Source organism: Centropristis striata, chromosome 9, assembly GCF_030273125.1.
Source record: "Centropristis striata isolate RG_2023a ecotype Rhode Island chromosome 9, C.striata_1.0, whole genome shotgun sequence".
Classification (NCBI taxonomy): Eukaryota; Metazoa; Chordata; class Actinopteri; order Perciformes; family Serranidae; genus Centropristis; species Centropristis striata.
In genome coordinates this window covers 8,018,278-8,044,360 of record NC_081525.1, presented here as the reverse complement: position 1 = coordinate 8,044,360, position 26,083 = coordinate 8,018,278, and the positions used below count along the sequence as shown (strand labels likewise).

Sequence of the window (26,083 nt, the reverse complement as noted above, 5' to 3'; positions counted from 1 at the left end):
GGGGACAGAGCAGATCTAATTAAGTTTGCTGATGGTGAAAGTGATGATTATTCTGCGGGAAGAAAGGAGAAGGAGGAAGAGGGCAAAAAAAGATAACGAGAATAACTGCAGGGGGCTGAATACACCATTCCCTCCTCCTCATTATCGTCATCATCATCACCACAACCATCATTAAAGTCATTATTCAAATGATTCAAACTTTTTATTAAGATTAATTTACTCTAAGATAATATCCATTTTAACAATTTATAATTAGCAGATTGACTCGACATCTAGTAGTCCTAAAAATTAATAGATTCAATTATATCGTAATGAACAGTTCATTGTTTGTTTGGGAAGTTTAATTTTCTTCACCACGACGGTTTATTTGTTATTACAAAATTGGCAGTGCAAATCTATTCACGGAATTAAAGAAGAATAAAAATGTAAATGCAAAAGCAGTCGACTTTCTAAAGTTGATAAATGTGATTTTTATCCAGATTTCCTGCTGTTTCCTCTTTTCTCTCCATCCTGCTTTCATTAATCTCAACAGCAGGTCACTTCTGCCGGGTTTTTAAAATGAGGCATCCGACTCCATCACATCGGCATCCTCTGACCATCATCCTCATCCAATCTGCCCCCCACCAACCCCCCTCAACACCTCCTACTCTCACTTCCTCCAGTTACGTCTCAGCCAACCGGGAGTGTGCTCGCTGCTGGAATAAATTAAATAGCGGCGGTATGGTACAGGGGGAGGGAGAGAGCTCCGTGAATGCCATTCACACATTCAGTGCGCTGGGAGTCCAGGCACAGTCAGCAGCATCAGCGGCTCTCCGTGCGCCCTGCATGCGCCCTGAGCGCGTGTCTCCAATAGCGAGCAGATATGACATAGAGGGCGGCAGCTAGCGAGGGTCCTCGCATGCGGGTGGTCATCTGGTCTCTGCACATCCACTCACTGGTGTCTTTAAATACTCCGTCTACCTGGAAGGTTTGACCCTGTGCGTGTCCGCTACGGCTCATTCCGTTGGATTGGACCTTACAGTTCCTACTGCGCATCGTCTCTCCGGCTGGAAATATGCCACTGTGACACAGAGGAGAGGAGAGGAGCGCGCTCTGAGGAGGTTGGATGTCATCTTCTGTTTCGCTCAAGTTGCGCTGCCCCTAATTGTGCGTCTGTTTGAATTTGTGGCGATAATCCTTCTCGAAAGAAACTCCTTTGCCAATGTCGCCGCGTCTCTGCGCCGAACCGAACGCAACTTCACGGTCCTATCAGGGGATTTTGCGGAGACTAATTCAAACCAGTGAAGGACCACAATACTTACAGAATAAGGTAAAAAAATCTTTATGAAACAACAACCAAATTTGACAAATTGAAGCTTTGCTTTCATTCAATTTCAAGTTAAAATATATAATGTGCCTTATTATGGAGGCTACAATATGCCAGTAATACTGGAGAAATGCACTTTATTTTTATCCTACTCAAAACCAAAATTAGAACATTATTGTCCTCTGCATATCTGCCCTGCTTTAACTCCTCTTCCTCTCCTTCCTCCTTCCATCAGGACTCATCCAGAGTGCAGGGAGAATGAGGAGTCACCGGGGCCGGGGGAAGCAGCATGAGTGGCCCGTGCATCTCCATTAGACTGACGGCCCTCATGTTTCTATGGAAGTGGTTAACACTAAGCCTGCTCCAGAGCTGGGTGTCAGTAGGGGCCGGGGCTGCGGACCCTGCCGGGGCTGGCTTCAGCGGCTCGGCTGGGCCACTGGGCTGGCTCCTGTCGGACAAGGGTCCTTTTCACCACTCCCAGGAGTTTGTTGATTTCACAGAGCGCTACCAGCAAGGATTCACCACAAAGTACAAGATATACAGGTGAGAGTGAACAGCAGGGTCAGGGGTGATGTGACTGGTCTGTAAAGCTGAGGGGTTGTTTGTGAAATGGACCAAATGGAGAAATGTTGCATAATTACTTGAAAAGCCTTCTTGTGGCCTTACTTGGAGAGGGGGAGGCGTCTTTGCCAGATCTTTAGAAAAGCATAGGCAAGAGATCACATAATACTTCTCTTCAGACTATAAAAGATGCAGATTTAGTAGGTGGCAAACTGTGGGATGAAGCTTTGAGACGATTACTTAGTGGAGTTTTGCATACAAATGAAAGCTCTGCCTGCGTTCTGAACAGATGCAAGCTTCTTTGGGTGTGACTGGGCTGCTTTCTCTTTTTGTGGGCAGCAGAGACATATGGTTTGAGTACGATACAAACTCAGAATGCTGCATATCTGTGGAAACTCAAAGTGAAGATACCGCAGGAGGGTTTGAGCAAAGCAGCGGGACGTAACAGATATCTGACTGAGCCAGTTGATGTGTGACAGTGGGTAGACAGGATGGCTTCAGAAGTGTGCGGTGTGAAGTATAGTGGGTGTGTGTATAGAAGCAGCGGGGTATTGTCTGTAAGCTCACTACCGAAACATTTCCCTGCATTTTCTTGAGAAGAGAGTGACATGACAGGATTACAGGAGAGAAATTTGACATGCAAACACACAACAGTTCAAATGTTAGGTAGTTTTCCATCTTGTTTATAGTGCATGAAATAATCGTCTTTATAAGATGAATGCTGTTATAAAATAACAGTAAAGATGCAGTTCTGAATGTTTCATTTCAAAATAAACAATTTTGTCTATTCACACATTCAGCCAAAGATCACCAACCACATAAAGTGAATGATCAAGGGCATAAGCAAACCATAGTGTAACAACTGTAAACTTCAACTGTACCCAGCAGGCTTTTCTTCATTTGTGAGTTGTTTGTGTGTGTGTATGTGAGCGTGGATGTGTGTTTGTGCTGGTATTTCCCCTGAGTTTTATTCTCTTTAGGATGGAAACGCCTCTGAAGCATTTAAGCTCAACACCGAAACTCAGACTGATAACATTCTTTTAGGCGGTGGCTCAGTGTCTGTTTAAGGCAGCATGACCCACTCACACTGTATGACTGTAGGGGTAACATACTGCGTGATGGATATGTCATCTTATATATTCACGTTTGGTTTACAAATCGCCATAATAAGTACATTTTGCATGCTTTTCCTCTTCGGGTGTCGAGGTCCATTTTTCAAATCTGGTGAAAACCTTTTTAAAAATGCATTTTTCTTGTAGACTAGCCAGAAGCAAATTTGGCTTCCTGAATTTATGAAACATGAATAAACTGTTTGAAGCTGACAACAACAGTAAGCTTACCGTGACTGGGCGTGCATTCTTGAGTGTCTGTATTTGTGGCTGTGTATTGTGCCAGGTAAGTGTTGTGATACCCGTCGATGACAGCCATGCTGGCGGAGCATCCACAGCCGTGAAGTGGAGGGGCTGATGCCAGCTGAACAGAGGTTTGACTGACACTGGCATTTAGCAGCTGACAGGGGTGACAATGCCTGGCAAAGATAGAGAATGTAGCGCTGTTGGCTTCCTCACATCCATCACTTCCTCCCTCGCTGCCTCTCTGCTGGCCTCTTCTTTCTGTCTCTCAGGATGTCTTTATACCTCCCTTTTTCCCTTCTGGTGTTTTTGTCTTCCTGCCACACCCCTGGAATGAAAATCTAACAGATATTTGCATAAACACGATAAACATGTTTTACTAAAACTCACACAGATATGCTGCCCTACAAAGCAAAAAGGCAGTAACTACGCAGAGAAAAATGACTTTAAAGTTATCCTGTAATGCAGCCGTTTAGTTACCGTACAAACGACTACCATTTTTCTCCAAAACGACACACATTTGAGATAAGATGTTTTGTCTCATAACAAAGGATGCCTTGAAAGTCATGAAAATGATAATAACTCATTTTTGACCAAAAATGCAGTTACTGACTTTTTGCTTTGTAGGGCAGTATTGTGTGGTTGCTTTCCTTTTTCGGAACTAAAGCACTAAATATTTTTGAAGCATTCTGTAACCTACAATTTGGCTTCTCTTGACCTCTATCAGCAAATATCCAGAAATGCAAGCTTAAAAAGTCTGTACCCTCCCTTTCCCTCGAGTTACAGTGGCCTTTTCAGTTTCCTCCAAAGAAAAGTAAGCTGACTAATTAGAGCAAAAATCCTCAAGTGAAGAGAAATAATACCACTGTGTTAAAAAGTAGAATAAAGTTCCGGCACTGTCATTTGCTTCCCTTGCCTTAAAAAACAAGCCTTTTTAGGCTTTAAATATCTTGTATCCGAAGCACCGTCATCCATCGTTGAGCAGTTAAGGAAGCCAGTTAGCTGAGAACTGAAGAGATCACAAGTGCCTTCAAAATGCAATGGGCTGCACACTTTTTTAAAATTCCAAAACAGACTGATAAATTGTGAAAGCCAGAAAAATCTCTGCGAAGTAATCCATGGGTTATTTGTATTGATCAACAACACTGCTGTGCTTCTTGCAGACACATTATGGTCCTTTATGGGTCGGTAAAAATCTTGTTATTGGCTATCGAAATGTCACCGCTACATGTTGCAATTCTAAATGTGAGTCCAAAACCCAAACTGGTCCGTTATTGAACTGGGAAGCAGCCAAAATGTCCTCAGTTTGGACAGTTCTTCTTAATGCCTGTGCATATTTCTGGTCATTGTAGCTGTAGAAAAGGCTATAAGTGCACAAATGCAAGCACATACACAGAGGCAGAGGAACTATAATGAGTAATTAGTTTTAATTTACCACCAGGCTAATCGAAGTTTAAATAAAAACAATAAAATCCAACCTCTGTTTCTGCCTTTATCTCCACATCTCTATTTTGTTCCCTCCCTCTCACCACCCCCCTTTTCTCCCTCCCTCCCTTGTCGAATGATCTCAAACCAATTGCTCTCCCTCGCTCATAAATATTCTCCAGAGCTCAGTTGGCCTTTCCCGTCAGGGGGCAGGGGAGAGGGAGTCGGGGATGAGGGGAAGGACTGGAGGAGCTTCAGATACGAGAGGAACCGTAGCTTTATCCCCCCCTGCTGGCCGGTCACTGTACCGGAACAGCTGGTAACCATTTCTAATTATAATTTAAAAGATGTGAATTTTAATGGAGTATTATTCACAGTAGAAGTTATAATGTGTTTAATTTTTACACTAACAACCTTTCAGCATGTGTCCGATGGGTATTAAATAGACAGATTTGAAAGGTTGGAGAATAACAGCTTTCTGTCACAGCGATGTAATATAAGAATTGTGAAGCAAAAGAGAAGAAAATATTAATAACGTGATTTTCAAACTGCAAATCCTCTGAGTGAAATGTTTTCTTTTCTCAAGGTCTGATCAAATGCATTAATGGGAGGGATAAATTAATGCTTTCAGTGGATTCAAAGCAGTGAGAGAGGAATAGGAGGCACTTATCGATATTACTTCCTCTCTGATTGCAGCAAAATGCACCTGTTATTTCAGACACAATGGCAGTTTAAAAACACCTATTCATTCTTTCATTCTTTGTCTTCTCCTGGCGAGGTTTGCAAATCACCTAAGAGTTTTGTTGCTTTCATTTCATTCTGAATGCAATCAGATTATTGCATGTTTCATCCACTGGTTTTACCTGGGTACACTGACAAAGACATGACTATTAATAAGCAATTAATATTATTTATTTATTGACTTCTCTACTTGTTCACACAGAGTTCAAATTAGAGATATTTTCATGCTGCTGCTGTTACACGTGTCTCAGAGGTGAAAATGGGTGTAAAATGAACAAAAGCATGTTTTGTTTAATCATTTAGAAGCTTGCAGTGTTGTGAAGTCATTCCTGTGAACGTGAGATGCTCCTGCTTCATGATTTCTCTACTCGAGCCCAACCCACAGACACGAGCATATCAGTCAAAATGTCAGCTCCTCCTTTCTTCTTCTTCATGGGCCATAACTTTTATACCACGCCTCATCTCCTGTGTTTTCTCCTCTCTTTTCTCCTGTCAGCCCACTGGCTGTTACATTGACTCCATGTGATGTAACGAGTCATCTCTTTTAATTATAGGGTGATTAGTGTTTCAATATGCAAACATGTCTGCAGAGAGTGCAGCTCAGGTATTGTAACATCATGCCTCTGTATTTTTTCTTATGTGATTATGTCATTTAGATGTGGAGGAAGTATTGTGCTTTATCTGTCTGGCTGTTGTGTTTTGAATGCTTTTTTAAATGCTCACATTTAAAAGAGATTATAAAATGGGACAAAATGAATGGGCTGCGTGGAGTATGTGAAGCCAGGGAAAGAAGAAAAGTGCAATAGCAAAAATATCACAATGTGCTGCACAGGAACATTAACACTACAATAAACCAGACCAAAGATAATACAGTAAGTGTACAGGAAATTATATATATATTAAAAACTGAAAGACAGGCTGAACATATGGCATTTATTATTCAAAAATCTAATTTATTTAATCAAGGGAACAGCTACATTTTTTGGAAATATTTTCCGTATGTGGGGTGACTGCACAATACTGCTGCTTACTGCTGATCAGTATACCGTGAAAAGAAGCATAGCAATGTGAACAAGAATGTTAATTTTCTTTTTTTTTTCTGAGCATACTAGCTGGCGCTCTGTTCATGAAAGGAAAATACACTGAATTACCATTCCTCAAGCCTTTAATTTTAATCAAGGGCTCCATCTAGTGGCTTCAACAAATACAACTAATGGTGCATGAAGCTTAATTTGGACACCACTAAGGCATAACATTCAACATGTTTCCGAGACCTCAATGCAATGATTTGTTGACAAGAAAGCTCAACACTGCCCTATATAATAATAATGCTTCTGGTCTGGTCAAGTAAAGGAAATTAAGAGGCAGCCCTCACCAAAACAAACACCATCGGCTACATGTTTAAATGCTTACAATGCATTACAGTTTCCATTTAGACTGCCGCCCAAAAAACAACCCCATAGGTCGTTTTTTAATGCAACTTATTATACCCCATGTTTACCTACCTGGTTTGTCTGTAGGCGACCTCTAGTTGCCATAATCACCGTAATTATGACAGGAGCAAAGGAGGAAGTCAGGTGACAAAATGTAAAGACCAACAAAGTCCACGTAGGAACAAGAGTCGATGAATGTTTCAAACACAAGACCACTGTTCATGTCCTGTTTGAAACCAAAAGTCACTGTTATTTTACCTTAAGTGCATTTGTTGTCGCAACTATGTTACATATGTGACTGTTCTGTTACTTCAGTTATATAGCCTATACAAGTATGTTATGTAATTATTGATGAAATCACACTTATTTTAACCAATACCATGATCTTTTTCTAAATCTAACCCAAGTAGTTTTGTTGCCTAAACTTAAGCAAACTGAAACTGTTTCACACAACCTCATTACCTTGATGTAGCGGCTGCAATTTTAAACACATGGCTAACTTTGTGAATTTCCTGCCACCTGTAGAGGGCGCTAATTTAGAACAGACTCCTGTGGATCATATTATATTGTATCATAATGTAGGTTGGAGGACTTGTTAGTTGTCAAGCTGTGCACCAGGACCATGGATAAATAACAAAAATAGCAACAGCAATAGACAAGATAGACACTGCAGACCTAAAGCGTTCAAGCTACAAACAGATGCAAGGTGTTTTTTGTATAACACCACAAAACATCTTGTCAAAAAGATCCAGGAGGATAGTTTTGTCAGCAAAATATTCAAAGTTGCCATGCAGGACTCCCAAGTTCCCTTTTTCTTACAGAAAGTCATTTTCCTAACCTTGACCAAGCAGGGTTTCATTTGAAAGTTTTCTTTGTTTAGGCACAATCAGTCAGGGATGCCAGGTCAATAAAACACTTGGCAGGGCAAATATAAATCTTTTATCGTTATTTATTTTGGAGGACTTGTTGGGGAGATTGCCATAATGGTTTGTGCTGTAATGAAGGGGACATGAACTGTGGTCTTTGGCTTCAACATGACAAATTAAGAGAAGACCGTTAATAACTGCAGGACTGTCATTTTCTGACAAGGAATGTCTCACAAACAGGTTATTTCAAACAGTTTGAGGATAATAGAGATATCTGGGCAAGGAAAAAAAGGTAAATGAACTGACTAGTCTACCTTGATTTAATTACAATAAACAATTAGCCAATTGGTGCATTGGGTTCATTTCACACTTCATTTGTTGTTCGTGCTGTGTTTCTTAAAATGCAGAACACAATCCAGCACTTCTCCTCTGCCCCTCCACTTTGATTCATAGGCTAACCGAATCAAATCTGACCTTGTTGTACACAATATAGAATGCCATTGCAGGTAGAGGCTGTTGATTCTCAGTACAACGGTCTTGTTTGTTGACAATCAGTATATTTGGTGTCTGGGAATTATTATGGTAAAGATTTTTTGCATCACACGGCAGAACCGGCCCAGAGAGAGCAGAAGTGCATACTGTGATACAGTTTTCATTGAACTGCAGTTTTCTATCACGGGTGAATGCCTTGTTCAGTGACAGAGTGGTGGTGGAGACAAGTCTATTGTCCTCCACTCAGAGGTTGAATGTGTCTCCAGGACAGAAGTAGAGCAGCTTCCTCCTCTTGATCACCAGCAGCGATGGCAGTGACGAGGACTTCATCCAGCGCGGAGCTTATGGTTTCTGACAAGTGTGAGATGGGGGAGTTATCAGGGCCAGAGGTCCACGGATGCAGCTTTTATGAAAGAGAGACTCCACATGAGTTTTTGACTATATTTTATATGGATGGGCTGAGCTATGATCAGTGGGGTATGGTCTGCGTAGCAGTTTATCTTGTGTTTTGTCCCCTAAAGGTCTAGTTCACCAAGATTTTTTTTTACATCAAAACACAAATCTTACATTGCAGATTGAGTCTGAAACGGAGAAAGCATCCCACTCCTAACTTAAATAGTGAGAATTCTTAACCCTCTGCGCCCAATAGGGACATTTTCAGCCACGTTTGTCATTTTGTACTTTTGTTTTGGCAATGATTTTGGCTGTGATACTGCAAATGACATGATTTTTGGAAGAAGGATTTCTTTCTTGATATATTTTGAAATTCTAATTTAATTTTTTCTAATGGCTCTATAATATACTGTGTACAAACTTACTACCTTTTTGAGCCATTCGGGCTGAAAATGTCCACCTCCAAAAAAATGCTATAAAAACTTTACAGATTAATATTTTTTTCCTACTTTTTTCTGCATACGCCTCTTAAACAACTTCTGCCCTGCTCGAAACTACCAAACATTCAAATATTTGGAGGATTTTAACCCTTCAAATGCCAGTTTGATTGCACAATGTCACTGTTTTTCAAAGAAAAAACACAATTTTTTTTTAGTTATTTTCCGTTTAATAAATATTTTTTGGCTGGGGCATTGGTTTTTATCACAGCCTTGGATATGTCAAAGATTAAGAACAAAATTGATTTTGATGCATTTTTAGTTTTTGTGTAGTGTCAGATTTAAAATGTAAAAACCCCTTTATAGTTTTGAGCAGGGCAGAAGTTGTTTAAGAGGTTTATGCAGAAAAAGAGTAGAAAAAAATATTAATCTGTAAAGTTTTTATAGCATTTTTTTGGAGGTCAAAAACATTTTCAGCCCAAATCGCTCGAAAGGGTAGTAAATTAAAGTGAACCCAGAGGGTTAAAGAAACAGGTTCATGGCAGCATATCTTCTCAGTGTACAGGAAGTCAAGACTCAAAAATTTAGGAGTGTAGTATCACCAACTGTCTTCACTGTATTTATTGTCTTGGCAAAGATATAAAGACTTGTCATGATGTCTTGGCAGCAAAGTCCTATAAAACTTCTGGAATTTAAGAATGATTTATCATCACAGTTTTGAGCCACCACAGTGCAAAGTTGCCTCTTTTAGCTCGAAAGGAATCTCTTCGACCCCTATTTTGATGATGACTTCTTCTTTGTGAATTGTTTAACACTTATTTGAAAGTGAAGAAAAGCCTGCAGTCTCCATCACCATTCATGTTACTTAGCCTGTGCACTGTACTGAATATCGATATATTGGTAACATAGCATACCAGTGATAACTTTGACATGCTTTATTTTAATCTAGATCTCATTTTTGATGGCATAATTCCTCTAAATTATAATCACATTTTGCAAAGTATATTGGTGTTAATTTAAATAATGTAATATGTAATAAAACAACCGCAAATTTTGGAACGCTGTGACCACACACACATGCTGGTTTTCATGGATCATGGGGACTCCAGTTTTAATCATCACTTGTGGGGACCACCCTTTCTAGAGGTTGTAGAGAGCTGAAAAAAATTGAGTAAACTTGCCATAACTCAGTTGGCCTATACACGCTTTCAAAACTCTGAAATGATGAAGTGATGTTTTAATCAGGCTTTATGGGGACATCCGGAAAAACCAGTAAACACGCTTTCAGGGTACATTATTTACATGAATTATCATATTTCACACAGATTATTTGGTGACTAATGGGGACCTACTTTTACATAAAACAATGAAAATTAGATACTTTTCTAAGAAGCCAATTCTATAATTGTGGAATTTGCAAAAATAGTAAAACTTCAATTCAAACCTTGAAGCAATCACACACACACACACACACACACACAACCTCTCAAACACTTTGACCTGAGTTATGAAATGGGGGCATGGCTTATGTAACCTTCACCAATAAAAAATGAATCTACTGAGTCAAAGTGTCTATGACAAATGGTTCATGAGCGATGGAAGGGGTGTGGCCAAAGTACAGGGGGTGGAGCCAACTGTTAACAATGAAAAGGAACTCTGACTGTGTGTTTCTGGATTTGAGTGAGTCATCACTGGACTACACAGTCAATTAGTTACGATAGGGGCCATGGCAAAATATAGGGGGGCGTGGCTAGCTGGGCAGTCCATGGCTGAGAGGTCAGAGTTTTCACTGCTCTCCGAGCAAGTGATGTGCTGCCCTTACCATGGTGTGTGTTCACTGGTGTGGCAAAGGATGCAAGAGGTTGAAAATCTCCCCGTTGTGGGACCAATAAGGGAGTATCTTAATCTTAAACTTGTAACGTGAACATAAACCAATGATGTCTCCCAGAAGTGCCTAAAATTAAAAGTTCATGAGTTATGAAAGAAGACTTGGCTGCCATATATGGAGAATGACTAACACTTGGTATTTATCAGGGCATGGTTACACATCTGCAAACCTATCATCTGTAAATATTTGCCTCCTCTTCACTTCTATTCCATTCCTTTCAAATGCGAATCCATTTTAAAGTTATGCAATTTTTTGGGATAGGCCACTCGCACTGGCGAACCCCTTTGGCAATTGACATGAACACATCACATTCATTCCTCTCACACATCTGTATAGCAATTTTCAGCCTTTTGTGGCAAAAACAGAGTATTTTTCCAACACTTTGGCAGCCAGAGTGACCTGGTCGCAGCTAAAAACTAGAATAATCACCTTGCAATGGTAAAGTTTATATATATATATATATATATATATATATATATATATATATATATAGAGAGAGAGAGAGAGAGAGAGAGAGAGAGAGAGGAGAGATACTTTATTGAACTGTATTAAATGCATCTTTTGCCAATGTATTGATTTCTTTAACTGCAGTGAACAATTTTCAGTGAGAAAAATGTGGTCTTCACTTAGACTCCATTTCTAACATGAGTCCAAGTGAATGTTTGTGCCAAAATGAAGAAATCCTCTTCATGTGAGATATCGCAAAATAACAAGAATGGGATAGACGGCCGGACAAGAAATGATGCCTGCTGCCATGGCTGTAGCTGTTGCCAGTTCAGAGGCATAAAAATAGAGCTTATGCATGGATGTGGTGGCACATTGTGTGCAGCTACAGTGATTATAATTTCAAAAAGCTCATGCAGGCATGTCATTGACAGAAAGCAACTGTGTCATGAAGAGCGGGATTTAGCGTAGCTGGTGGCTCTTCTATCTTCTGTTCCATTTGTTATTGTGTGTGTGTGTGTGTGTTTGTGAGGTTAAGTGTGTATGCACAGCATGTATTAACAGTATGTGCATGCCTCATTATGTACACAATGTGATTCCAGGCATTCCTTGTTTTCTGTGTGAGGAGAAGTCTCTTGTCAACAGTGTTATGACAAATAGCAGTACAAAAGGGATCAGTAGTCTTCATGTCAGCAAACCCCCTGCAAATCACGCTCCCTCTCGTTCTCTCCGACTTGCCCTTGCTTTCTATTATCAGAGGTGTAGTGATATTCATGGGAGCTGCAAATCAATAAAGCAATTGCTTTTTTAACAAAACACACCCTCCTACAACATTTTAGCTGTCTTTTTTTCACACTGTGCAGTATTTCACAGTTTCACAAAATTGGCCTCGGTTTGAATTGCCTCAATAGGCTAAAATACCGTAAAATGGTTAAAATTGCATGTTGTTGTTTTCCTTTTCTTCCAGGCAAAATTTAAATGTTAAAGCCTTGCCAAGAAGAAGAAAGAAAGAAAGAGATGGCCACCATTTTATTTGAAAGCTTAACTTAAAATGGTGTAAAGCAGTAAAAATGCTGTTGGTTGGGAAGTGAAAGCATGTAATCAGTTCAGTCAGACACATTTACGGCAATGAAGTGAATTTATAGCAAATAGTTATACCGTTTGGCAGAAAAGGCTTTGAGGGAGTTCTCAAAGAATCAGGGCAATAAGGATGATTTCTCTCACCACACACACACACACACACACACACACACACATCCTTGTACTCCTTCTTTGTGAGGACCCTCATTGGAACAGTGAATTTACTTGCAAGGTTATAATAGTTTTGAATAGTTTTTCATTTGTTTTAATTTTAATTTTTTTTTATTTTTGTTTTCAAATGTAGTTAGTTTTAATGAGTTTTTAGATTGAGTTTGCTAGTTTTTGGTTTACTTTTTATTAGTTTTAGTCATAATTTTAGCTTTTTTTATAATGGGGTATTTGTTGGGTGGGAGATTAAAAGAGGTCACAGTAAATTTTGCCTTTATTTCCTTTGTCTTATCCATCTTCATTATGTATGAAAAAAGTTGACAAAGATTAAAACAAAGGACATTTTCACTATATTTTTAGTTAGTTTTGTAACCACACAATACAGTTTCAGTTAATTATCATTATCATGTAAACTTTAACCCTTAAAACAAAGTCTGACATCTCTAACAAGCCTTTAAAGAAGTGAGGACCGGCCAAAATATCCTCACTTTGCAAAAATGTCCTCACTCTGTTGGTTAAAAACGTGTTTCGGTCCTCACTATGTAGGAAGTACAAGAACACACACACACACACACACACACACACACATTACGTTTAAGGAGGCTGAAGTGGTGCAGGGAGCTGTAGCAGCAAACAGTGTTGGCAGTGTCCGGTATCTATCAGTATAGTAATGAGTGTCAGGTAATTAAGGCCAATGTGTACCTCGGTATAAATTTGACCGGGTGATACTCGTCACCTGCAGCTGATGAATGAACCACTGATGGTTGAGCGTGAATGAAGCAGCTGATGCCAATAATACAGTCAAAGTATGATGGATTATAACAAAAACACAGTGATTTGTGATTTTATTTTCTAATCTATAATTATCCTATCAACAACTATGATTTATTGGTTGTTTTTTGCAGTGAAATGAGATGAGATGAAATGTAATTAAAACAGACAACACATTTTTTCCTGACAAGGTGTGGACAAGGTGTGTGTAAGTAAGTAACTAAATTTTATTTATAAAGCGGATTTTCACAGGAAAAAAAAAACATAAAGTGCTTTACAAGGACATAAAAAAAACATACAGGCAAACACAGAAAAACACAACACAACAAGAAAACATAATTAAAACCTAGACGTCTAGTTGACCAGGTACACATAGTAAACCAAATGCCTGTCTAAACAGATATAATAATAATAATAATACTTTTAAAAATTTTATTTAGAAGGCACCTTTCTTTGCACTCAAGGACACGATACAAAAAAGATAGAAAAAAGAACCAACATTAAAATACACAAAATTAAGAACAGTACAATACAATAGATTAGATAGGGCAATTGGCATCAGAGGGAATAGGCATTTTTAAAGAGATGTGTTTTGAGTTGTGATTTGAAATGGGGGAGTGAATCAATGTTTCTGAGTTGGGGTGCCAGAGAAGAATGCCAGAGGCTGAATGCTCTGCTCCCCATGGTGGTGAGAGTGGAGGGAGTGGGAACATGGAGGAGGTCTGACAGATATGGGGGGGCGAGGTTGTGAATAGCCTTAAAAGTTACCAGGAGGACTTTGTATTGAATACAGAACTGACCCAGGAGCCAGTGGAGCTGTTGGAGGACAGGGGTGATGTGGTGGATAGACTGATATGTCTTAATCTGACATTTAAAAGAATCCACAGATACCGCGGACCGTAATGGTGCAGGCAAAGTGTTCCAAAGTTTGGGAACTATTGATTCAAAGACTCGACCTGAGTCTTAAGGCGGGGGCGTGGGACAGACAATAAATTTAAGGTGTTTGATCGGAGGGAGCGAGCACACTATAAAAAAAGACAAACAATAGCTACTCAATAAAATAGAGGCAACAGATTGCACACAATATTATTAATTAAATCTAACTATACGTTACAAGTTGAGTTAATAACAACTTAACAGGAAGTGTCTGTCAATTAAAAACGGACTAATTCTATTGTGTTGGATTCATTCAAAATTCTCTTGATTTAGAATTACATACAGTACACATACAGATTATATTTAATGTGATCAAAATAAGTAGATTCTATCTCAAACATTTTTATATTAAAGTTACTTAAACAACTACCTAAAAATCAAGGACGCATTTATATTTAATACATTTTATCAAATATATTAAGTAAAATGAAATGACTACAGAATAATTTTTTACAGTGCAGAGGGATATGGGTGAAGTAGCTCAGTTATATATGCCAGGGCCAGATCGTGCAATGCTCTGTAGGTAAGAGTGAGAATCTTAAACTGGATCCTGTATGCCAGTAGTTCTCAACCTTTTTGAGTTGCGACCCCCAATTTAATATGCATGTTGTCCGCTCACTGAACACAATCTCACACGCACAGTTCAGATCATACAAACTCAGTTGATACGACAAATTTTGGACAAATAATGAAGCAGACAACAACTAAAACATCTCTCTGTCTGTGCATTTATATATATTATTTTATATTTTATTGTTACTTTTAATCTAAGTCCTTTGCTATAAGTTTAAAGGTCCATTCTGACCTCCTGAGTGTGTAACAGTCAGCTTCAAGACAGAGACTCCTTGGAAAGTAATAACTTGATACTTTGGGATTTGTCAGAAAAGACAAAAAATTAAGCAAAAAAGGACTCAAATTGACCACAAAATGATCAAAAAAAGACACAAAATGTCTAAAAAAAAACAAAACACAAAATGACCAAAAAAAGACATTAAATGACCAAAAAGACTAAAACACATTAACTGCTGTATGCAACGTGTGTGTGTGCATGTGTGTGTGTGTGTGTGTGTGTGTGTGTGTGTGTGCGTGCGGTGCTCGGTCACCCTGACACCCTCACAAAGAGGTTTTGGGGTTCATCTTCTGCCTTTGTTTCTCAGAGATGACTTAGTGACTTACTGTGTTTGATTTCCAGCCTCCTTTAGTCAACCGATTCCTTGCAAGGATAGAGAGAAAAAAACTGTGAAAATATGTTACTTTCTGTCTAAAAGCAAAGATTGGGCGCAAAGGGAAATGACAACAACAAAACATAGTTCAACTTGCTAATTAACGTGTTCTATTTTAACATGAATAACACAAATGAGAATATAGCTGTAAATGCAAGACACAAAGACGAGGTTTAACTTGGAGTTATAGGCTATTTGTTGGCCGGGAGCAGGACAGTTCTGGCTCTTGTTTTGTTATCGTGGGCTTGCCAGGCAACCAGGGGAGATTTCCTAAATAATGAGTAATAATGAGTGACTTTCGTCTCCCCTTTAGCCCATCTGTTGAGTGTTATTTTAGTAAGTAAGTAAGTAAACTTTATTTATATAGCACCTTTCGCAGACAGAAGTCACAAAGTGCTTCAAATTAACAGAGGATAAAACAAGTCAAAAAGAATAAAACAAAATAAAATAACATAAACATAAAATAAAAATGTACATACAAGATTCAAAAGACCAAAACAACATCAATTAAACAACCATAGCAGACCCAGAGCAACTATTTAAAAGAATAGAATAAACTTTCAAAAAATAAGAGTTTTTCTGTGAAACTGAAGCCAGAAAATGAAATATAAATGCCTGGTTGGGTTCTTCTTTCCACCATATTGCATCCTAATCCTCTACAAGAGTTTGAGAATGTCTGTGGCAGTGGTCACAGTCTTAGGTAGTAATCGAGTGTTTGAAATGCGTTCTTGAACAACACTTAGCAGCATCAAAGGCATGAAAAAGTGAAATGAGCAGGAAACAGTATGCTGTGTTCTTTATAGGACCTCTCGGCTGGTTTAATAGGATTTTCACAAATTAATGGTCTGATGTTTGTTTGATGTTGTTGGAAAAACTGTTGGTGGTAATTTCGTGAAGCGTTCACAACTGGCAGCTATTAACTACATCATTACACACTCTTCTCTCGTCTTGATCTCGCTTTCATTCCCTGTTTGTCTCTGCGGTGGGTGGTTTACTGAAAGACACGAGTTCTTCCATCTTTTCTCCCCCCGTCATTCTTCCATTCTTATTCGACTTTGCAGCTTTCCTTCTTGTTAAGACCGGATCATCAGAAGCTCAATTAACAGAGTTTATGTTTGGCACTATCAAGGTGCCTTTCAGTAAAATGCTCAATATGCTACTGGCATGTGTAGAATTTCTTTTGATGCCGCTCAAATGAAAAGCTTCTTTGTTAAGAAAAAAATAATTTATCTGTTAGAAATGGCGCACGCATATTGAGAAGGATCGATGTCACATCAGATTAAACAAAGAAGAAGACAAAGAAAACTGCAGCAAAAAGAACAAAATGTAACAAAAAAAGCAGAGCAGTTGCTGATTGCTTACAAGGTCTTCCAAAATAAATGTAATTTGGTTTATCTTCCTGAACGAAGCATGAAGGACTTTTCTCCCATTTTGCACAATTCTCTTTGGGGAGGTCCTTGAAATAACATTGAGTCTACATCAACCAACTGTTTTGCACAACGGGTTATTTTGGTATCTAGGGTAACCCAGCTACAAACACACACATATGTTCTCAGCCAGGCCTTTTTGATCATAAGCAAATGTTTGTCTATCATGGTAAGGTAAATGTTGGGTAGCTTGTGTGTTTTTTGTTTTTTTTAGATCCACTTAGAAGAATGCAAACCAGTTCCAATAAATCTAATGATTTTATTGTAGCTGATGCCATTTGTTTGCTTGTCCTATTTTCTTGCATTTAATACATTCCTCTAAGAACTTTGGTAGTTGTTGTTTTTTTTTTGTTTTTTTTTTTACATATTGACAAATGCCTTTTTTTTTTAACTAATCAAACTTTTTTTTTCCAACTGATTACAGATTTCCCAGGTCAATACTGCCTGCCAGAAATGATGGAGAGAAAATAAATAAGTTATAGTTTTGTTTGTGACGTTTTGTGTCTGCGTTTTGCAACTTACCGGATATGTTAATTGCCAACGTTTCCAAAACATATCTGTTAATAGTTTGTCTACAATGTTCATAGTTATGTTTAGGCTTGGTTAAAATTAGGTACTTGAAATATAAAAACCATGGACGTAGTCTCTGTGAGTCAGCCACCCTGAGGAGCCGTTGTGAAATTTAGCGTGGTCGCTCCGGCTGTTACTTCCACATAACTCCCAGTTTATCCAAAATCGGGCAAAGAGGTGTACACTGTAAAAAAAAATCTGCTAAATTTACGGTAAATTACCGGCAGCTGTGGTTACCAGAACTTCACCGTAAAAAATACAGTGAGGGGGTTTTCCACTGTAAATTTAAATATCAGCAAAAACTAATTTAGACTGAATATTCTTGTTATTTTTAAGGTAATTGTGTCATTCATTCACACATCATGGCAAATCTCCATTAACTTTACATGAAAATGTTAGATTTCTACAGCAAAACTGTGCGTTTCCTACAGTTCATGACAGTAAAAGTAAAAATTGTGCTATTCCTTGATTTACGGTAATTAAAAGTGTCTACTACGGTGATACACAATTTTTAATTTTACGCCCCATTCCTGATGCAATTTGACAGTGTTTTACTGTAATTTCTACAAACATTTTTTACAGTGTAGCGTGAGTGAGCTGAGGTGGGCTTGGTGGCTAAAACACACCTGTGATGACACCCACCTGTCATTCAAAGCAGACACACCCTTAATCATACATAATTTAAATTCTTAATATCATTTAAATGGCTGAGTTATAATATCAAAAAATCAGCTCCCAGGTGAAATTAGCTTTTTTTTTTACCCCCAGCTGTAATGTTGAGCATTATAACATAGGGGTCAATTGAGATTGACTTGCTTTTGCCCAGAGGTTGTCGATTGGTTCTAAATTGAAAAAGTTACGTAGTGTGAAGCTGAATACATTTTTCTTCTCTTAGCATGTAACTAAACCCTGAACTTAAGAGCTTTTGTGGCCTAAACTGAACATCATGTGGGACTCATGATGAAAAACAAAGTGTTATTTATATAATTCCTACAATTTGTCGAAAAACTTTCTAAGCGAAAGTGTTCAAACAGTCCAGCAGTTATCTTGCTCATCAAAAATTAACTGGTAAAACAAAATTAAAAGTGTATAAAGTTGATTTCTTATCGAGCAACAAAAGACAATGATGAAGGAAGAGGTAAAATTACACTTCTCTGAAGTCATGTAATTTAATTAACTTCCTTCCCTTTATAGTGCTGATACGGCTTTAAATGAATGTGCATTACTTACATAAGAATAAAAGAAAACGCCTGCGCCGCAATCCACAGTTTCTCCAGTGTGTAAATATTGTTTATTTGCTTTGAGAATCACAGTTTGAATCCAGAGATCTGATATCTAGAGTAATGATCTGGACCTAACTGCTGTAAAGTCATTATACAGTGTCTGAGTAGAACAGCAAGAGATGGAAGAAAAGTGTCTTAAGAGGTAATCAGCTCGCTGTCGGAAACACATGCAAATAATCTGAACACCTGCAAAGACAATTTGAGTTATTTTTGCTTTCTGCTTCTTCTTTCTCTGTCATTCAAATGTTGTTATGATGAATTAAAATGTGAACTCATTGTGGCTCCTCACCACATTAACTTTAGAGTGATTGAGACGGAACCCTAAATTATATATATATTTTTTTTCAAATGTATAGAAATGAATCTATGCTAATGCAAAGCATAGGGCACAATTTTGACCTCATACAATTTCATCAGAGACGATGGCAATTTCAGCCGGTGTCATTATTCTGTAATGCATCAATTACATGAGGTCCTCACATTTTCCAGTCACATTTTCACTGACGGCTCAGTTTATGAAGGGGCCACAGAGTTATTCAAGCAAATAGGAGCAAACAACTGAATTCATGTGCAAATCCCCCTGAAAGGATTTCAAATTAAGGAAAAGAACTTGCTAAATGAGGTTATTAATGCATCGCAAAGTTTATAAAGTGAAGTGACAAAGCTTGTGGGCTTTTTATTAACCAGAGGGTCAGGCTTTCATCCCTCAGAAGGCCTTTATATAGACCTTAAGGATAATCTAAACAATATGTGTATGTGTCTTATTTAATATGATCTAGGTAATCAAAATTTTTGCTGGAACTTGACTTGAAATTAAGAGTCATTTTGCTTTTCTTTATAGCAGTTAATCTTAAAAGTTTAAACTAAATTACCAAAGGGTCCTTTGAGCTGAAGTTTAGTTTCTCATTTTCAGATTGCTGCCGTAACATTGATTTTGCTTCTTAAAATATACCACTATGTGTCGCGTGTGGCATTTGATCATCTCACAATAATTTCCCTGTGAACATGCCGCAGACACTCACCTGGCCAGCTCAGTCACATACTAGGGTTGTCCCGATACTCAAATTTTCAACTCGAAACCGATACTCAGGAAAATATTCGATACTCAATACCATTTTGGATACCACCAGGATAAAAACAAAGACCCCAAAATTTCACAGAAATATTTTTATTAACAAGAAAAATGCAACATGTTAAAATGAACAGAACCACAGGTTAAATATTTATAATAAAAAACAGTTGTGCAAAAAGAAACTGCAACTATGATAACAAGCTTAAGGTCTGACGTAGTGCAAATAAATAAATAAATACAATAAACTATAACAATTATAACAATATTTTGAGGTTGTATGATGTCCACAATATTAGGAAAGCTTGATAAAAAAAATAACAATAACTTAACTTAAGTGTTCCTCCCTTGGCTGGGTATCGATACTTTTGAATATGAGTATTGTATCCGGAACGTTTTAGTATCGATACTTGTTTGAGTATCGCTACTTTTAACAACCCTATCACATACTGTACTGAACCGACACATTCTGCGTTGCTATGCTGGGCAGTGTGCTTCAACTGCATCAGCTGGTTATTGGCCGGGTTGATTTCCTGATTTGTTATGTTGGGCACCAAGCAGCGCCCTCGGGCCTTTACGCTGTGATGGATCTGAGACACCCGGGCTGTGATGGACAGATAGCAGGGTACGACTTCTCTGCTCTGATCGGCGGCCCCTGTAGCTCCTGCAGCTCCGCACCTCCTGGTGCACGGCGCTCCGGCTCGCTCAGAGGGGGGTCTGACAGGTAGATGTGCAGCGAGCCCCCTGCTGCACAAAGCTGCAGGTGAAATAAACCTGTGTGTGTGTGTGTTTGTGAGAGATGTTGAGTGAATGAAATAGCCTGAGAGGAGTTAAGGATGAAATAAACCTGCATTCTTCCATTGAACGTTTTTGTTTCCGTGTGTGTGTATGTAATAGGTGAGGTTTAAATTGAAGCCCTTGTCGACAGGTCTGTGTGTGCTGTGTCCTGCAGCTCAGCTGTGGCAACATTCATAAATGTCCATCATCGAGCAGCATAGTGAGGCACGGTGTCGATCACAGTTAAGTTCTCCCTCTTTCTCTCCCCGCTGCTCCCTTCTTCAGCCGGCCCCAGCGGACGGAGAGAAACACTAATGGCCGCTCGTTATAGAGGAACACAGACATGAAACACGCCTTAATGAGCTGTTTTCTGTTTTGTATTTTTCTCAGGGGGTCATTGTTATTGGTGAGGAATTGATTGGCAGCTGGCCCGCACCCATGGGGGCTCTGCGATATTCTGGGCGATAGCAAAGTTTTTGCAGCAAGGGCAGCTTTGTTTGGATGTTTGCAGCTGCAGGGTGTGTGAATGCATGTGTGTGGGCAAGTGTCTTTGCACGAAGAAGCTGTGTGTGTGTGTGTGTGTGTGTGTGTGTGTGTGTGTGTGTGTGTGTCTGTAGGGTGCTTGGGTCTCTATATATGTTGGAGAGAGAAAAACAGGAAACCGCCTATGCAAAGGAGGAGGAGCAAGCAGTGCTGACAGAAAATATATTTACATTTTTGAACGTCTGAGGAATTTTACTTCTCAGAAATCATATAAAGTGGCATTCAGGTATGCAGCGGTTGTCAGCATTATGCCTAGAAGCTTCAATGTCACTATTGCAGTTCTGTGCTCTCAAAAGCCACCTTGCATAGGATCGTCTCTGTCATTCTGTTTCATGAGCAACTTGTTGATGGATGCTGTAAAGTAATGGTGATTTAATTAATAGTAGATAAATGCTGCCATGTTGCGCAAAAAACGATTGAGACTTAAAAAAGCAAGTCTTTTTAGCTAATCCAGTAAATTAAATACCTGACACATTTAAACTTACTTCACATTGCAGAAAAAATCAACCTAATAAAACAAGAGATAGCCTATTAAACCTTCACTAATCAATCACCCCACAGAGGATTATTATCTACCTGCAACTCACACACACATTTACTGTATAGTTCAGTCACAGTGCCATCATTCAATTCAATTCAATTCAATTCAACTTTATTTATAGAGCTCATTTCATGCACAAGGCAGACTCAATGTGCTTCACAATGAATATACATAATTACAGTTAAAAAACAAAACAAAACAACAGAAAACAAACAAACAAAAACAAACAAACAATTAGAAAAAAATCAATTACAAATTAATTGAAGAGTGAAGGTAGACAAGCTATGCCATATTCACCACATACACACTTACTTACTCACACATGTGCACCCACTCCCACACAGTTCAACCGAATGCTGTTGAAAAAAGATAGGTTTTTATTCTGTTTTTATAAATGGCTACTGATGTGGCATGTTTAACTGTGTCAGGCAGGGCGTTCCACTTTCGCGGGGCATAAACACTAAAAGCTGCTTCTCCTTCTTTGGATCTGGTGTGAGGGATGAGTAAGTTGCCACTGCCTGTTGACCGAAGTGTTCTTGCTGGGGATGTACTGAGGTGCAAGGCCGTGTAGTGCTTTATAAACCAGGAGCAGTATTTTGAAATTGATTCTTGTTCTAACGGGTAACCACTGCAAAGATTTAAGATGGGCGTGATGTGTTGATATCATCTGTCGTGTTTCCAACAGCAGCAGGGATGTTTTCAGCAAAGAAGCTCTGATAAACCCAATGTACACTGTCTGCCATGTGGCGATGGGCAGGTAAAGTCATTACAAGCTGGCGAAATAAAAGTGGAACTTCGAGCAATCAAAAAGAGTTGGTGGAGACCAAACCAGAGCTTAAAGGACTATTGGACTGTGCAATGGCAGTAGAAAGGCTGGGCAGGTTCAGCCATCAGCTGAAGACATTTCCTTTCTGTTTTTCTTATTTATATCTACTCTTTTTATTTGTAACTTTATATTCTTTTATCTGACTCCCAAGCATTTTATCTGAACAAGGAGGCAAGGTGTAGAATATTTTGAGATATGTTCTGCATATCAGAAGAGTTATGTTAGTGCTGCTGCCACTCATGCTGTATTTTCACATGTAAATCCCACCAATTACAGCTTTACAAACGGAGAGACAAGTCAACCACCTACCCAACTGTGATTTAAATGTCTTCAATTTTTCCCCCGCTAGGTACAAGTAGAACTGCATTTATTACCAGCTGCAACTGAATAGTGCTAATCTATGCATCAAGCAGCAGCACTCAGTCTGCAATCTGTAGATAAAGGCAGCTGGCATGCTCCAAGGCCGGGCTGAATATCAAACAACTTCATATGAAGCGTGTTTTGTCCAAAAGGGGTCCTGAAAGCAGCAAGGCTCTCTCTGTGATTATGGCCCCGTCTCAACGCAGCGCCTCCAATAGTGACTCAAGATTAGAAAAGATTGCGCTATTATTTAAAATCGGTGGAGAAACACAATGTTTTTCGCTATGTGGCAAGGCAATTCACCGAGCCTGAGGTAGAAATAGCATGACACCATTTGTCAGTCACAGCCCACAATGAGCATTTTTAAGCGTAATATTAACTACCATAATATAATGGTTGAGAACACTGTTGGAATATGCAGCTGAAAAAATGTAACTCGTCAGATTATTTCTTCCTCCAGCTATGAGAATCACCTTGCACCATATAAAAACATTGTGTTTTTCAGCCAATTTTAAATAATCTTCTAAGCACAATCTTTTTTCATTTTTTTTCATCTGCATTTTTGAGGCGCTGTGGTTGGACGGGTACCCATTCATGTTCAAAAGAGTGGTACATGAGATTCACTTAATGGAGGTGCAGACACCTGGCAAGAATTATGAGCCTCCTTGTGAGTGGTAAGCTGTGTCCTGTCTGCTTTAACAACACAACAATGAGCCCCATTTTCCTCCATTTAGAAGCAGAAAAACAACCACTCCGTCCTCTGATGGACCCGTGTCCTTTCTCAAATGTGCCTGCATGCAGCATTCATGTGATTCGTGTCCTTTGCTTACTCTTAGCATGTGTTTCTGTGACATTGCAGGGAGTTTGGCCGCTGGAAGGTGAACAGCCTGGCCCTGGAGAGACAAGAGAACAATGGCTTTTCCTTACCGCTGGACCCCGAGTTCCTCCAGACCATTAGGCAGCTGGGCAGGAGGCCCAGTCTCAGCGCCATCACTGACAACATTATCAGGAAATACGGAACCCACTTCCTGCTCTCCGCTACACTAGGAGGTAAATAAAGTAGACGATTTCCTTTTTGATTTTGTTGAGAAAGGGAGAAAGAAAGTGTGATGAAGACAGCCCAGGACAAACTGTTTCCCACAACAAGAACGTGTTTATGACTTGAGGAACTTTACTAAATTTAAACCCTCGTTCCTCTAGTTCAGGCGTAGGCAACCTGCAGCTCCAGAACCACATGTGGCTCTTTGGGCCGGCTGCAGTTGCTCCCTGTGGCTGTGACAAAAAATAATGTGAAAATTTCTTTATATTTTCATTTATAATTGGTGTAGGACCAAAGCAATTTGTATTGTTGAATTGTAAAAATGTTTAGCTTATACACGGCATTAAATCTTTTTTCAACTAAAAGTCTAAAAGTCAACTAAAAAACGCCTTACCCTTTAAATTGTGCTAACTTCAAGTCTAGTTTTTAGAGTCTCTAGCTAGGCTAGCTTTAGATATCTCTTCGGTGTCCAGCGTCCCATTGGCACTTGGGTCCTTGCTGTATTCTGACAAAAACACATTAATAAATGCTCATTAAGAACTATTGGTAATGCTGGTAGGCTTATTTAGACTAAAATAGGCTGCCTATCTTCATTATAAAGCTCAAAAAAAGTTTTGCAGCTCCACTCGGAAATTTTTCCTTGCTTTTGGTCAACAATGGCTCTTTTGGTAGTAGAGGTTGTCGACCCCTGCTAGAGTTGAAATACTGGTAATGATTAAGACAAAATACTGTATATGCTTTCAAACACTCACCAGAACTTCTACCACGATGGAGACCTCTGAACGTCTCATTTCCAAAATAAATTTCAAAGAACTATGTCATGAATCGGCATAAAAAATAACTCATGATTTCTATGATTAATATATCTACCCCATTATTCCTTCACATGTTGTGGAAACCACAAATGGGAAAGAATGTAGTTCCTGCAGCTCCTGTTCCTGGAACTATTTGGTTGAAAAGAGCCAGTGTACATGCGCAACCCCAGTGCCTTAAGATGGGACCTTGTGATCCACATTTTCTCTGCTTGTCCATCATTTGTACTGTAGACCAGCTATTCTCAACATTGGGGTCCCCACCCCAAATGGGGTCGCGAGATGATTTCTGGGGGTCGCCAAGTCATTTCATGTCTTTTTGGTAATTTTGTGTCTTTTTTGGTCATTTTTTTTATCTTTTTTTGGTAATTTTGTGTCTTTTTTGGTCATTTTGTGTCTTTTTTTGATCATTTTGTGGTCATTTTGTGTCTTTTTTTAGTCATTTTGTGTCTTTTTTTTGGTCATTGTGTGTCTTTTTGTGGTCATTTTTTGTCATTTTGGGGTCAATTTGAGTCCCTTTTTGCTTAATTTTATGTAATTTTTTGGTCATTTTGTGTCTTTTTTGATCATCTTGTGTCATTTTGGGGTCAATTTGAGTCCCTTTTTGCTTAATTTTATGTAATTTTTTGGTCATTTTGTGTCTTTTTTGATCATCTTGTGTCATTTTGTGGTCAATTTGATTATTTTACGGGTAATTTTGTGTCTTTTCTGACAAATCTCAAAGTAGCAATGTATTACTTTCCAAGGAGTCTCTGGCTTGAAGCTGACTGCTACACACTCAGGAGGTCAGAATGAACCTTTAAACTTATAGCAAAGGACTTAGATTAAAAGTTACAATAAAACATAAAGTAAGTGGGGGTCGCGGACAACATGCATGTAAAAATTGGGGGTCGCGACTCAAAAAGGTTGAGAACTATACTGCTGTAGACCATCAGCTACATCATCAGGGTGGATGTTCATAAAATGATAAAGCAAAGAGGATAAAATGATTCAAAGAGCAGTTAAACAAATGTGAAGCTCTTTAAGCTTTCCTTGTGCTCAAACACCTAAATATTTGGCTAAATGTTGTCTCAGCTGTGACTGTGGGATTGTTTTGTGGTTGTTTGAGCTCCCAGTCTCTGATTCAACATGTACAATCTAAATCTATGTGGATGTTAGTTAGCCAGAGTGGTGTAATGCGCTGCAAAGCTCCTGTGGCTATCTGCTGCACAATCTGCTCCCAGCTCCTCCGCTGGCTCTTTTCATCTTTTCTCTCTGGTGCATAAACTCTCAGAGCCTTGATGAATACCAACAATGTTGTAACCAGATTGTGAAGACAGA

General features: G+C 38.9%; 1 protein-coding gene across 1 annotated transcript in view; it reads left to right on the top strand.

Annotated features, from left to right (window-relative positions):
* The first annotated feature begins 795 nt into the window (after positions 1-795).
* Positions 796-26,083, top strand: part of LOC131978157 (BMP/retinoic acid-inducible neural-specific protein 3-like) — a 60,283-nt gene continuing 34,995 nt past the window's right edge. Inside the window, exons 1-3 of the mRNA XM_059341685.1 lie at positions 796-1,309; positions 1,542-1,849; positions 23,772-23,962. Coding sequence (XP_059197668.1) covers positions 1,596-1,849; positions 23,772-23,962 — 445 coding nt within the window. The 5' untranslated portion in view covers positions 796-1,309; positions 1,542-1,595. The remainder of the gene's footprint in view (positions 1,310-1,541; positions 1,850-23,771; positions 23,963-26,083) is intronic.